General features: G+C 34.3%; 1 protein-coding gene across 1 annotated transcript in view; it reads left to right on the top strand.

The window, feature by feature from the left end:
* LOC102802448 (low-density lipoprotein receptor-related protein 2-like) overlaps positions 1-16,007 on the top strand; it is a 196,092-nt gene that overhangs the window by 102,125 nt on the left and 77,960 nt on the right. The window contains exons 46-50 of the mRNA XM_085495716.1: positions 3,422-3,596; positions 4,390-4,615; positions 13,995-14,123; positions 14,437-14,667; positions 15,639-15,807. Coding sequence (XP_085351842.1) covers positions 3,422-3,596; positions 4,390-4,615; positions 13,995-14,123; positions 14,437-14,667; positions 15,639-15,807 — 930 coding nt within the window. The remainder of the gene's footprint in view (positions 1-3,421; positions 3,597-4,389; positions 4,616-13,994; positions 14,124-14,436; positions 14,668-15,638; positions 15,808-16,007) is intronic.

The raw sequence follows: 16,007 nt of genomic DNA, 5'->3' as shown, positions 1-16,007 counted from the left end.
TTTGCATAATTAACCAATTTTAAGCTTTCACACTGATATCTAAAGTACCATAAAAACTCCAAAATTTCGACCGGTTTTAAATAATTGGTGTTAGAAATGTGATGTGTTTTTAGAGTCAAAATTAAGGTGCATTTTCGGACGGTCGAATTTTTCAGAATAGAAATCAGCAAATGAAAAAATGGGGATGATAGACAGTGTGCTTCATTAGTTTTTAAAAAATGCAATGTCCGTCAATTGACGTAAACTTCCTCATGTTTCACGGTAAAAGCAAAGGTCGTGGCCGAGTTGTAACTCAAAATCTAAACAAAGTCATCAATCAGTGAGTATTATGACAAGCAAAACAAAACATCAAGACGCGGAGAAGAGGTCAGCACAAAACTAATAGGTCAAAAGACAAAGCTGTCTCGCACTACCTAGGAAAACTTGCGAATGTTCGAAGTACAGGTACCCATTGGACAAAAGATACATGGAAGTTTAGCAAACTATCTCCCCGACCCAGTGCAATGTATCCGGTTAGAATCAAAGCTCACGTGTCCCTTATTTGAGGGACCAAATTCTGCCGTAAATTCGCCCTTGGATTAAAAAATAAAATGGGATTGAAGAAAATAAAATGGGACTTTTAAGGTGTATTTTGGCGTCATTTTTCGGACATTTCAATCAATCCTGCCGGCTAAAATAGAGTAAGTTTTATCGTAGTCATTGACGTCTGTCTATTCAAGAGTACACGTGTATGATTTTTATCGTGACTAGCGTGAGCGGGTAAGCTTCCTTTCGAGAATGAGCTGTTATCACTGTGAACAATGTTAAATTATTCTTCAGATGACCAGTTTATTTTTTAAAAACAACTAATTTTTTTATTTAAAAAAAATCATGCCGTTTTCGCATCAAAATCCAAGCCAAAACATCGTACTACAACATCAATCTCTTCCACATTGCGTTCAATAACATTAACATATTTAAATAAGCTATGGTAATTTGAACACGTTGGCATCATCCAGCTTTTTGATTGGTTAATTAGCGATTTGACCTATTTGACCTAAGAGAACATGGCGGATATCCTACAGCATCAAACGTTTATACGAGACCGGAATCATTCGCTTACGATGAAACTAAGTTGACTTTTATTTGTATTTCATAACCATTCAACAAATTTATTTTGTGTACATTATTATAATCACTACTGAGTACAGTAATAATCAACAATTCAGAAACGCAGCATGCCGAGATTTTTGTGTTCGTTTTTATTTGAAACTTCGTTTATTTAGAATATATTTTCGTTACCAATAAAATAAAAATCTCTCAGTCAATCAGAAACCCGGATTCATGCCTTCGAGGAAGGTCCCGTTTGAACGCTCACATCGGTTTTTTTTTCGTTTGGGGGAAAACTAAAACTGGTCGCAATTTTCGAATAAGAATGAGTCGGCAATTTTTAGTGGAGTCGAAAATTTGGAGGTAAATAAAACACCGAAACCCGGCAAATAAATAGGCTGTCGAATTTTTAGAGGGGTCGAAATTTTGGAGTTTTTACGGTGCTAATTATTCCATTTCAATGAAACTTAGTACAAAGATGCTCTAGGACAATGTACAAACCTAATTAGTTTGGGGTAAAAATCTGTTCATATTAATTCCCTAATAAGCATAATAATTCATAATTTTTTGGTTCTAATCACATTTCAATTAAACTTGGAGACATAGATTTTCTGTTACATTGCGCAGACCTCATTAGTTTTACACTCAAATCTGGTCATATTAATTTTCTGATTTGCATAATTAGTTTTCAGCTAAGTAATTTCGAATTATATTTAATGTGTCTCCAATACTCTCAGCACATGGGAGTTCTTTCTAAGCTTTCTTTGATTTAAATTTTTTTTTTTGTGCCAGGCGACAGTTCCGGACATTGGGTGTCACTGTTGTCTCTTCTAACTTTTTTTTTTTTCTGTATGTGCAAATTGCAAGTGCTAGTGCTGACACATAGTGCATTTTGCCACAGAAGTCATATTCATGTTTTGGACTACATGACAAGGCTGTGTGGCCATCTCTCTGTCAAATGGCAATTTGTAATGCGTTATCCTGGTGTCAACTTAAACCACTCGAATAAAACCCAATTTTGCGGTTTCAAAATCTAGACAATAGTCCAGAGATGACTGCATGAATTTGCATAAAAACAGTGGTTCAAACCTCTCGTTCACACTATTCAAACGATTGTTTATATTTAGAATTGACGGAGTTATCTTTACGTTAATTTGTCAAGACCAGATAGTTGTCTCTAAAACATATCAATTTATTTGTGGGCAAACAATTCTTTCAGGAGTGCGGCGACGCTAAATCCGAAAAAACAAATGCAGCGAACACCATGAATATTTATTCCGATTTGCTGCCCATGGGTTTACTACTGTAAGCGTTTATTCAAGACAAAGTTTATTCAACTGCAGATGAGGCTGCCTATAAAAAACGAACGCTGACCTCTGGAAATACCTTATTCATAGTGTCGTGTACCGAGGACCGTCGCTTATGGCGACATGATGCACAATCCTCAAAGAACTGTACTTTGACGTACTTTCTCAAATAATTGTTTATTTTTGTTTTTAATTAACCGGGGATTCGAAATGTGTGCGCTTTGTCACCAAAAAGTAAGATATAACTTATCCATATTTTTAGCTCCGCTGTCGACTTTGTCGAGCGGAGCTTATCATATGAGTGATTGTCCGTTGTCGACGTCCGTGTCAATGTTTTACTTTTTCGACTTCTTCTTGAAAACTACAAGCCTGAATGCTTTGATACTTCGTGTACCTTGGGACCTCTTTCAGATTTGTTCATTTCATGATCATATCTTCAATTCTCTAATTTTGGTGAATATTTTTGTCATTTTTGGTAAAAAATGATATTTTTGACTTCTTGTTAAAAACCGCAAGTCCAATTGCTTTGATATTACATATATAGGTACTACATGAGTACCTCTCTCAGATTTGTTCATTTTGTGATGATGTCTTCAATTCTCTAATTTTGGTGAATATTTTTGTCATTTTTGGTAAAAAGTGATATTTTCGACTTCTTGTTAAAAACTGAAAATCCGATTGCTTTGATACTATACATATTGTTCATTTTCTAATGATGTCTTCAGTTCTTTAATTGAAATGTGCATTGCTAACAGCCGAGCTATCTCAGCCCATAGGCTGCTTGTTATTACATTTTCGTCATCCTCGTGACATGAAATGTAACATACATGTATGTGAAAATAAAGAAAATGACATAAAGATTATTTTCATTATTGAGTAGCATTCAACCTTGACCTTGACTAATGCTCTGTGTGTTTTTGGAATTATCAATATGAGAGGAAAAACAACTGGTGTGATATGTATGGGACTTGTATTGAACATGAGGCACCATGATAACCACTGTCACTGTCACTTGATTTTCTCAGGTACTTATATTGGTGCGATTACGGCCAACAGCCGAAGATTGAAAGAAGTAATTTAGATGGTAGCAATAGATTAGTCCTGGTCCAGAATGAAAATACAGTGTACCCACGTGATATCTGTGTTGATTACCAAACCCACAAAGTCTACTGGGTGGACACAGACTCAGAGCAAATTCAGGTACAGTTAGAGGGCACTGTTCAGTTTAGGTGTGCCAGCCATGTTGTGATCATAAAAAACAGTATTTGGTCGTCATGCAAAGAATTCCTTTGCACTTTTCAAAAACTTAAGTTAAGACTCCTGAACAGTGTAACAAGATTACCAAATTGCCGATTGAACTTTCAAGTCATAAATATATTTCATGAGCCATACACTTCCATGCTGCCTTACAACATGAAATCTTTCTCAAATATATTTTTCTGCATGAAAACATCCCAGCAACACAAATACACTAAAATTACTCCAAAAATATTTCAATGGCGTCAAATACACCATTAAAACTGTGCCGAAACTTTCCGATATGACATTTCCAGGGTGATCCACTATGTTGTTTCTGTGCTAACTACTCCCTCACCTGTGTGTGCTCCCTCTATTTCATTTTTTCAAAAAAAAAACCCTGCGTTTTCACCAGCTTATTACCCAGTGTCTCTTCTGTAATTTATTCAAAATGGTTGTATTCACAAGAACTCTGTCAATATCTCATTTTACTCAGTTTGAGTGTGGGTTCAAAATTACTATTTGTTATTTTGATATTCATTGCCAAGAAAATAGACACCTAAAAAGGTGGACTAAAAAAATAGTTCTGTCCTACTGTTGCCATGACAACGGCCAAAAATATTTTGAGTCGGCCGGCTTTTGCATGTGTGTTTGTCTCTAATAGTTAATATATAGTCGACATCTCCTGTTTTCGTCTGATTATTCTGAATTATTAATCTGTATTTAAATATTCTGACCATGTCTGTTTTTTTTTTAGAGAGTCTCTTGGGATGGTACTAACATAGAAACTGTTCGCTCTGATCTTCCGAATCCATATGGCCTAGCTATCTTCAAAGATGAAGTCTTCTGGGTTGACAGAAGCCTAAAAAATGTCTACAAAGCGAGTAAAGAGCCTGGCGACGTGAATTATCCAACTTTCATCAAGACTGGAATAGAGTCCCTTCGAGATGTTGCGATATTTGACGATGAGATACAGCCAATAGGTAAGTTTTATTGTATAGCAAAGGTTGAAACTGATGATTTTGTGGTTGTCATAGTCACAACCACTTTTGTCATAAAAACTCATTGCATGAAAACAAATTTAAATACTGAGTACTATGACAGAACCCCACACCCTCCATGTGGCTTTTGTTGTATATGGAAGTTATTTTTATGAGTGATGCTGTGTACCCTACGGCCGTACTTTAATTAGCGAAGCGAGTGAACATACAGCAGGATACACCACATCTCAACATATGCAATAATGTAACACTTTTTTTTAGCTGCAATTAATTTTCGCTGAAAACACTTTTTAATCGTTTTGTATGGAATTTATTTTCATTGATTTTTGACGAGTTCAATGTGAAACATGAGGTATATTCACAACAGCGTCCGGATAACTTTCGGAAATTCCGTCGCGTTTCGGAAAGATTTAATTTTCACAACTTTTGAATATTTATTCATACTTTTAGGCTAGTGAGGAGGTTATAATAATTTTTCATTTCACTTTAACTCTGTTTTTTTCACCCCTCAGACCCCTTTGAAAAGTCACTTCTGGCCACTGTAATGGCCACTTTTTTTTTAATGGCCAGAATACCAACCAGAAATTTTTTAATGGTCAAAATATTGGCCAGTATTTTCAAACTGGTAGTTATAATGACCACTATTTTTACACTGGTCAGAATAATAGTAATTTTTTATTTAATGATGGAGTGGGTGACAATCTATTTTTTTAATGGGTATTATAATGATCATTTTATTTTTCATTACATGAATAAAATGGTCATGTTTTTTTTCATGTCACAGATATACCCGGTAATGGCACATGGGGATTGACAGCTCTCCTCTTTTTCCTCACTCGCTTCAGTTTGCTTCAATTTTAAGCCAGTACAATTGTAGGTAAACGTAAAATACAAGATTTTGAAAAATTTGAAATATGGAATTATATATCTTGAAAAAATTTGACGTTTTGGGTTAATTTGTTTTTAAAATCACAACAAATCATGCACTTGATACTGTTGACTTAATAATATATAGTATAATGCAATAGGTTATTATTGAACATAGAAGATGACCCGTTTTCAAAATTCGGCCTAGACCCTTATCACGGGCGCTAACGAAGTGTGTGCAAACATTGAGCCCAGGCTAATCACCCAAAATACCATTGTACTTGATGTCCATTTGAAAATTTAACTATTATATTCATAACTATTCTTATTCATAACTATACTAAACTTGACAATCAATACAAGCACATTCTGTGACATTATTCTTGAGATAAAAATGGACTGACAATGAGACTCTGTACTACATCCTGTTCTTATAAAGGCAATATCCAGCATTTTAATACCTTGAACAAACAAACAAACAAACAAGACATTCACTACTGAACCTTTGAAAAGTGTGCAACCCCCCAAAATACTCAGCAACTGACTTTCCACCAAAAAAAGTCACATAAACAGCTGGTTACTCCAAAAAGTCACATAAACAGCGAGTTATTAATCCGAAAAAAGAGCCTGTCTTTATGAATGCGGTTAAGCTCAAACATAAACAAAATTCCCATTTTAATAATGACAAAAAACTAAAGTTTAGTCTTCAAATACACCCAAACTATAACATTTTAAATTGAAACTTTTCATAACATGTGTTATAAACTGTAGAAGTTTATGTTGAAGGGTTGATGGAAGGTGATTTTAAAGTGGCTAAGACACAGTCAACTAAAAAATACCCATGATGCTCTGCTTTATTTTTATATTTTGCTATTTTCTCTATTATGAATGGTTTAATGTGATATGAAAATTATCTGTGAAAATATTCCACGACTACTGCATGTGTACACAACTGGGTTGGGTGGTTCAGTAAGTTATATGGGGGAGGGGGTCTAGCATAGAGCTCCATGTGTGTAGCGCTAGCTGACTTAGCAGTGAATGGCATGTTTTTTTGTTCACGGTATTATAATGCTGGACAATAATAGTGTTCATGCTACATGAAGTACTGGCTAAGATTTTAGCTGATGTTTGCATTTTGACTAGACCCAATTGCATCCATGCATTGGGAGGGCCAGTCCTTAGCACGGGGGCTAAGGGGCGCTGTTTACGAACGCAAAATTTCTGCTGCTGACATGTTTCATTCTAATTTATGAAGCGAAGTGCACTGGAACACGAGCGTAGACAGACCGACTTATTTGGATGCACAGGAACAGTATATAACGGCGTTACAGAATGCAGAGTTTTATTAGTGCATGTCGTAGACAGGGAACCAAATTGGCGTTGTTGTATGCTCTACTACAGCGACCCAATCAGTGTGGAAGCGTGTACGGAGTAATTAATGACTGGTGGGATACTACATGGAACTATAAACCACAGGAAGAACAACCACTTCGTTTCCTTTGAACTATGATAGTTGCCGCGATGTCGAATGTTTATTTTGACTGTTTATTTTGTCGCATTAAAAAATAAGCCGATTTACGCAAATGAACGTTTATCTCAGGCTATCGGTCATTTTCGGAGTCAATCGAGCGACTTCGGGATATCACGTGATCGAGTTGTTTCGGTTATAGCATAAAAAACAATGGCGCCAAGACAAAAACACTGATAAATGAGCGACATTCAACGGGAAACAAAAACACATTGCCACTTCTGGCGATCGAAGGGAAACACGGAATAAGTCGGGATATCTCAACAACAAACAGCATACCAAACCCCATGTTTCGCAAACTTTCGCAACCTTATTTTTTCGAGGATTGAAAAAAGCAATAAATAATCTAAAAACGACATTGAAAATTATGAAAACTCGCTAAAACTCCGACCCGTTGCATGATTTCCGGTACACTGAAGGTCACGCTGCAGACCGACTTGTTTGCGCATGCGTAGTGAATGAAATATTTTACTGCGCAGATATGAATTTTTTTTTTCAAGTTTTCTGTTTCCAGCAAAGCGGTTGATACAGGCGTATCGGCGGCAACTAACATGGAGTATGACTAATGTCGTGGAAACAAAAGCGAAAGCACTGTAAGATAAACTAAGACAAAGGTTTTTTTAATCCTCTTAGTTTCGTTGTTCTTCCTGGGGTTTATAGTTCCATGGATACTAGTAGACGACTTCCCCAGAAGTCGAAGATATGGTGTTTCGCATGCGCACGCATCCCGTTTTGGGGTGTAACGTAAATTGCACATGTGATATTGCTTTTGAGTGTACCAATCAACATCACAAAAATTCCCTTCTAACAACTATCAGCAAACTAGTATCGGAAGTACCACAATGGTTTAAAAAAAAACAATTGAAAAAACTGGTGATGATATTAATAAAAAAAATAAGCATTATAAATCAATAAAACATGGAAAAGGAATGAAAAAAAAAATATTAAGGGAGAGAAATATATGGTGGTTGTTTCGATAATTTGTGGTTGGTTTATTTCGGTTAACAGTGTAGTTATGGCACTGTACCATTGCTGTTTAATTGTTTGTTCATAATTGCTGCCTCCCTTGGGAAACAAGTTTGGGTGTTCTTAGCCAGTGCAGAGACCCTCAACACTGGCCTGTGCTATAACTGTTGGGCCCTCCTGTGAGTGAACACAATTGGGTATAGCTGATATGCAAACATTTGGGATTCACTTATATCTTAGCCTGTACTTGGTCAAAGTCCCTCTTATGACTATGACTTGGTGTAGCCTGAAACCAGACTACTGTGGATTAGTGATGTTTTGTAATGGATTACCTCCCTGATGAGTACATTTAAATAACAATGGAAACTAGCATATCACTGGCAACACATATAAGGATTTTGGCAAATTTTCACCGTTTTGTATGAAACTATTTTCACAACAACATTAATGTTTTACAATAAATTATATCAAACATATGTATAATTTAGTAGTATTAAAACTTAAGTTTTTTTGAATTAAGAATGCACCAATCTTACTAGGAATCTATTCAAATCTAACCCTTAGTATGCTAATTTAATAATGGCTCATCAAAGGTATTGAATTACTGAACACACATCTTTGCATAGTTCCCAAAACTAAAATATTATTTCATGCTCTGGCCCCTCTCATGTAACAGTTTAAGAATACGTACATTATTTAAAATCATTTTAAAAATGCGACTGGAATGTCCAGGCCCAAACTTCTGCTGCTGCAACATCCGTCCATTCTTGCATATACATGCAATTGTTTCTCTGAGATTCTGCATGCAACCAGTTTATTTTTTGAACTGAATAACAGATTCCTAGAAGTTTATTTTGACATTTCCAAATAACACTATATATAATTTAACAATTTCAGGAATAGATTAGATTGCTTGCTATTCCATTAGAAACTCTTACTTCCAAGTGTGATTTTCAACAAGCGTTCATATGTTTAGCTAACCAAAGGGAAACAAAAGCATAGTGACAGGAAGTCAACACAGCAGAAAGTATGACAAAGGTTTACACTTCAAAAATGACTGGAAAGTAAATAATTTATAACCAAAGACCATCTATGCATAAACAACTAAAGATCTGGGAGGTACAGCTTTGCAAAGTAAAAAAGTCATATGGGGGGAGTGGGGGGGTTAAAACATTGCTTCAAACACAGTCCCTCTATCGCTGTGCTTCAAAACATCATCTTAATTATTCAGCTCAGTGTACAAACACATAAAGTACAGAAATTGGATAATTAATGAAAACATTAGACAAAACAAGAATATGTAAGCAATATTAAAAGTATGCAATGTTTTGTTTTGAAAAATCATGATGTAGTGCACAGCCATACAGACTGTTTTAGTGGATAATAATATTTTAGGTTTGCAATGTCATACTCCTCCAGATATTCATCAAGTTTTCTTGAGAGGCGATTAGCTTAAGGAGGGGGCTGTGCAAAATGTTTTTTCTCCTCTTTGTTTTTGTGCTATTCTTTTTCTAGTGTAAAATATTTTTTCTCAAAGATGTAGGCGTGTCAAATTTGTTCATGTTTTTGATCTCTACAGGATTTTTTCAATAATGTTTTCCTGTTAATTATTATTAAGAAAATGAAAGATTGTGGAGTGAGTGTGGGTGTGTACAAAAGGGTCAGCAAGAAGAACTATATAAGATAGCTGAAAATCATGAAATACCAGTTGAAAGATGTCACTTTTATTTGAGGGAAAACATAAAAAAAGGAATGTACAGTAACTCTACACACTTGGAACTTTCAAAATCTGTGTGCAAATGTAAAACTGATAAACATGCAAATGCTAAACCATTGCATCCATCAATACTGGTTAAACTTTTTTTTCCCCTTAACGTCACGTCCATAAATTCTGGTTCTTCAACTTCTTACCTTCCATTTATATAGTATTTCCTTTTTTTAAATTGTCATTATCTGCAAAAAATAATTCAGATTGCTATTAGCTCACAATGACCAGTTTTTAATTAAGACACTTTGTAATCAATTTTGGAAACAAAAATGTGTGGTGTCTGTGTATTCTGGCATATTTCTGTCCTCACAAATAACAATGTGGATAAAATGACATCTTGTGATATGTAAATTTTTCCCCTATGCAACTCAGATATACTTCCAAAAAGATGATACCCGGTACATTCTGATTGAAAAAATATAAATATCAAATAAAACAGAATAACATCAAATTGTTTCCTAACCGAATATATTAAGGGGTTGTGCCATATATACACACAGTTCATCTCTTGAGAGACTAAGACAGTACACAGTCCCTCTGTGGACAGTACATAGCTGTACTTGGGAACCTAATTTCTGAGAACAATAGGGGGATTTAACTTCCTAAAGAGACAAAAGAATGTTATGTAACAATGCAGCTGCATGATTTTGTCTTTCAAAGTAGGAAGTTGTGTACATACAAAATTATAGAGTCCCTCCACAATGGGAATGCCACCATGCATGTACAACTTCATCGATCCCCAGGTACTTTCACAAAATAAATAATTGTATTATAATTATGATCCAATACAATACCATATTTGCTCTAAAATTACATTTGTGGATACTAAATCATGAAAATATTACATATTTCGACCGTTGAAGATCCCTGTAATTTACCTAAGCGCATGTGCTGCTAATAGAGTAATTATGTTAAGTGTAATATTGTTTCTATATTTTTTTTTCAAAATCAAAAAAATGCTATTAAAAATATAAAACAGTTTAGTTTGAAAAGTGAAATAATGGTATTCGGATGGTTATGATTTAAGCATGACCTTAGAAAACAGGGTCATGCAACTTCTGTCTGAGACAATGTGCAATGTGGGTTATAACCTCCTGTATAATCTCATTAATACATATACATGTACCTAGAAGATTTATACATCTGAAACAGTTTTTACTAGTATTCCCATTAGTCAGTGTATAACAAGTGCACTATGCTATATCTGTTCTAAATATGATGAAAAATCCACTTGTTATAATGACACAAATTTTCTTTGTCATTGTTTACTTTTAGGCAGTTTTGTTTCCTTGCAGAGAAAACTTACCATTTTTGTTTCCCTTTCCTGATTTCATAGTGGAATAAAAATTATTAATTTTTAGTTTCACTCGTATCAATAGAATGGACTTGGCTATTCAAGTTTTGATCAAATTTAATTTTTCTGATTATATTCCAACCACAAAATTGTCTCATTTTGTGTAGCTACACCCTGGCAGCCATGTTTGGCTTATGAAATAGAAAAAGATGTAACAGTGGTGTTGACATAGCTTTATTATCAGTTTCTCTAAGGTGTTAATTTGGGTAGAGGATTATAACTAAGGTTACATGAAAGGGGTAGCCACAGTAGTATGTCCCTGTTCTCTAAGGTCTATGATTTAAGTAATGTTATACATGTATAGACTAAATATTTTTTTGTCCCAGTTGAGCCAGAGTACCCATGATCAATTTGGCTGACCCAGAAACGCCCAGGACATTTACTGACTGAATATTACACCTTCATTATATTTTGTTTAAGTCTCGCCCATTTGCCCCCTGTATCTTCAATAGTAGTGTTCATGCTACACAAAGTACGAGCTAAGATTTAAGCTAATCTCATATGTTTGAGTTCATGCACAGAAGGAAACAATGGTTAGCACGGGGTAAGGAATGCCCAAACTTATTAAGAATAGGCAAAATCTTCAGAAATTTTAACTATGAGTGCTCAGTAAGAGTAACTAGGAAAGTTAGTTCTACAGTTATAAAACAATACCAAAGCAAATTCAGAAAGTGCAAATTGCAGAATAACAGGAAGTAGCACAGTCTCATCATCGGTACATTTTTTCTTGAGTCAATCTCTCTATATGTGTTAGCGTTGATTGTTATGCAGGAAATGGCACACCAAAATAAAAAGTTATGAATATAGTAGTAAATCTCCTAAATGAACATTAAATACAATGGTTTTTTTAGCCGAGCTAAGCGTTCATGCATGTTTTGTTTTGCCTGTGCTAAGGCTTTGGACTGACCAGATTTACTCTGTACCTTGTATTTCTTAGCCTGTATTCATGCACATTTTTTTAGCACAGGGTAATGTATTGGACCTCTTAGCCTTTGCTAAAGAGCTCTACGTGAATGCTACGAATAAGTGTCTTCTGTTTATTCCTACTTTAGGTGCATACATTCAGGTTCACTTCCCTTTTATATTGATCTCTACAACTCATTCAAATCAAATTGGGCTCAAAGATGAGCAAAGAATATTAGATTCAATTGAAATTTAGTTTAAATCCATGCTAAATTAAAAGTTATTTTGAGTATGAGGTTTACTTTTTTCTTTTGTGCGCAAAGAAAAATGAACTGTTGCACACTGTAGGCATATATCATCTATACTAGTTTACAGGAAAAAGGGATTCTGTATGGTATTTGACGTTATGGGCATAATATATACATGTATAGTTAATACATGATTACTAAATTAGATTTCCCAGTGTACAGTATACTATTGCTGGTATTGTCTGAAGAGAAAAAAAAAACAATATACATAGTCTTCGAAAATTTAAAAAAACAAACATTTTGCAGTCAGTTAAATTTATTTTATTAAAATAATTTGAAAACATTGCCATGAATGGAAACAAATTTACGTTGATGTTTTTTTGCAGATTTCAGGAGTTGGAAATAACCTTTGTTTATACTTTTCTTGTATTAACAAACATAGGAGCTAATCCTCATTAACACCTACTTGAGCTTGTTGTTTGACAATTATGAATAATAATGAAGCATTACTTACACAGTGTGCCATGACTGAACAAAAACGAAAGCCCCAAAAGACTATCCTGCTACATAAACAACAACAAAAGTATCTAATATTGTATTGAAGTCATTGTAAAATAATTACAAATTCATACCTTGATGTGCCAGTTGCAGTACTGCAATCGTCCTATGATTCAACACCATCTAAATACTCCGCAGGTTATGCAGTCCACCAGCAGTCACTGGCATCAGCGTTACTATGAAATTTCACTGGGGATCGAGGCAATATTCGCGAAATTTCATTTAAGTGTACTTGCAAGCTTCAGTAAAACTTGGGAAAAATAAATTCCCACACGTATATTGAGGCTGTTTTCTGGGCCATTATATTTAGAGACATGAACAAAAATACTGGTCATTTTATGTATGTAATGAAAAATAAAATGACCATTATACTGCCCATCAAAAAAAAAAATGTTCATCAACTCCATCATTTAAAAAGCAATTGTAATTATTCTGACCAGTATAAAAAACATGGGTCATTAAAACCGCCATTTTAAAAACACTGGTAAATATTTTGGCCACCTAAAAAATTCTGGTCAATACTCTGGCCATTAAGAAAATAGTGGCCATTATAATGGCCAGAAGTGACTTTTTAAAGGGGTCTGAGGGGTGTAAAAACAGTGTTAAAGTGAAATGAAGAATTATTATAACCTTCTCACTAACCTAAAAGCACAAATAAATATTCAAAAGTTTTGAAAATTAAAACTTTCCGAAACGCGACGGAATTTCCGAAAGTAATCCGGACGCTGTTTCACTGGATTTTATTTTCACTGAAACATGCCATCAGCGAATATTAATTCTAATCGAAAATAAAGTATTCTACAGTACATAGTTTTATAAGTACCTATTAGTGTATAAAGTGAAATGGATTCATATGATCTTGAAACTTTGGAAAAATCTACATATAATAAATAGACTGAATTGGTCTGAAGTATGCACAAGTGTGTTTCCATAGTAATGCCCTAAGTCAATCACAGAATTCTGGACCGACTGCATAGTTAATTATAGATTCACCAGCTCATTCTTGAGTGTACTTGGTATAGCTAAATTCCAGGATTTATTGAACAACATATAATTATCTTGCTGACATTTTTTTTTATTTTTGTCCAAAACTTTCTAAAATGGTGTGCAACTACTTTGAGATATAAAATACTGTTTTTTGTAAACAATGTTTGTTTCATGACTTGCAGGTGCTAACCCAGGAGGGTGTTACACTTCCAATGGCGACTGTCAGCAGCTTTGTTTTGGGAGACCAGACAATAGCTTTCATTGTGCTTGTGCGACAGGAACTTTGCTGAATGATGGTAAAAGCTGCGGAGGTAATTTTAATTTTGATCAAAGATATTCAATTTTGATTTGTAGTATCAAAGATTTCAAATTATGTTAGGTGATATCAAATTTGATCAAAGATTTAAAATTTTGATCAGTAGTATCAAATATTTCAAATTTTATATCAACGGTGTCAAATTTGATCAAAGATTTCAAATTTTGATCAGTGTGGTATCAAATTTGATCATCAAAGATTTCAAATCCAATTTCAACCAAATAGATCATTGATGGTGAATTATTGTTAAAGCAATTAACAATGGCTTTGATCATAAGAGGAAGCTCACGATTATGTTGCCTTTTCAGATGTTGATGCTTTCCTGCTCCTTGCCAATGAAGGTCAGGTTCGGAGTTTGCACTTTGATGCCACAGATCATTCTCAGCCAAGGCCACCTATGACTGTTCCTGGCCGCACTTATAGTTTGGATTTTGACTACCAAGAAAAGCTGTTGTTCTACACAGAAATATTTACCAGTTCTGTTCGATATCGTGCATTGGATGACCCAAGTAGTGACCCTGTGATTGTAACAGACGAAGGTCAGTTCAGTCTCGTTAATGTTCATTTGTGTTTTTTTTTGAAAGGAATTGTGAAATATGTTTTGAGTTGTTTAATTTTCTTGTATGATTCAGAAATAAACTTTTCACATCTTGATTTTTAATATGTGTTTATTTGTGTTTTTGCACAACAGTAACTGTACCACACTAATTTTGTGACTGAATGCAAATTTATTGTTTACTTTTGAAGTCAAACAAATTTGATATATATTCTGTATAAAAATGCTTTAATCCTTGAATGCCAGAATTTTTGCATTTTACCCATTTTTAGCTCTGCTGTCGACTTTGTCAAGCGGAGCTTGTCAGTCCGGTGTCGTTTGTGTCAACTTTTTCACTTTTTCAACTTCTTCTTGAAAACTGAATGCTTTGATACTTGATATTTTTGATAATTTTTGAACCAAATAGACATAATTTTCTATTAGCTGCAGTTCTGAAATATAACATACATGTATAATTTTATGAATGGTATTAAATGCTAACATTGGCATTTAATGGGTTTATTTTGCGAAACATGTTTTTTTAAATTTACACGTCAGATAAGAAATCAATAAACCTCTTCATGAGTACGAAGTTGATGAGTTGCATAAAACAATCTCAAGAAAGCTAAATGTAGGTTTTAACCTAAACCCTTTTGTCATTTTTCGTGCATTTAAGCCTGTATCATGTCGATATTTCTTCAAAGATTTTGATCGAAACACATAGCTAATGGGAAATTAATATGCTTGTTTGTTTCAAAATTAACCAAAAATTTTTAGAAAAAATGCATAAAATTTGATGGAAACAGTTATGTTATTTGAAAAGATTATTATATATTATATATCAATATCTTTTGACCCTTGATCTTGCCTGTAATAATAATATACACTACAGGTAAGGTGTAATGCTTACCGTTGTCGTTGTTGTCGTTGTTAACAATTAACTGTATCCATGATATATCTTTTTTTAATCTTCAGATGTGAACATGCTGTCTGGCATTGCTTTTGACTGGGTTAACAAAAAGATATATGTGACTGACTTGTTATCATCAATTATTTTCGCAATTAACATGGATGGCACTGACAGAATGACAATAATTAATAATGCTAACAATCCAAGAGGAATCATCGTGGACCCATGTAAGGGGTATGTACATTGATTTGATAATTGTATCAATTTTGTGGAAATTTGTAGTCGCTGTTCGCACAAAGTCAGAAACAGAGACTTAAACTTGATCTTGGATATGCCTGAATGGTCATTTTCAAATGTTACACATTACATGTACATTATGCATCTAGGGATACATATGCATTTAAATTTTGATATTATTCGAGATGGCTGAATGG

Source organism: Saccoglossus kowalevskii, chromosome 22 (assembly GCF_978046115.1).
Source record: "Saccoglossus kowalevskii chromosome 22, keSacKowa6.1, whole genome shotgun sequence".
In the NCBI taxonomy this organism is placed as follows: domain Eukaryota; kingdom Metazoa; phylum Hemichordata; class Enteropneusta; family Harrimaniidae; genus Saccoglossus; species Saccoglossus kowalevskii.
This window is presented reverse-complemented; position numbering and strand designations above follow the sequence as displayed.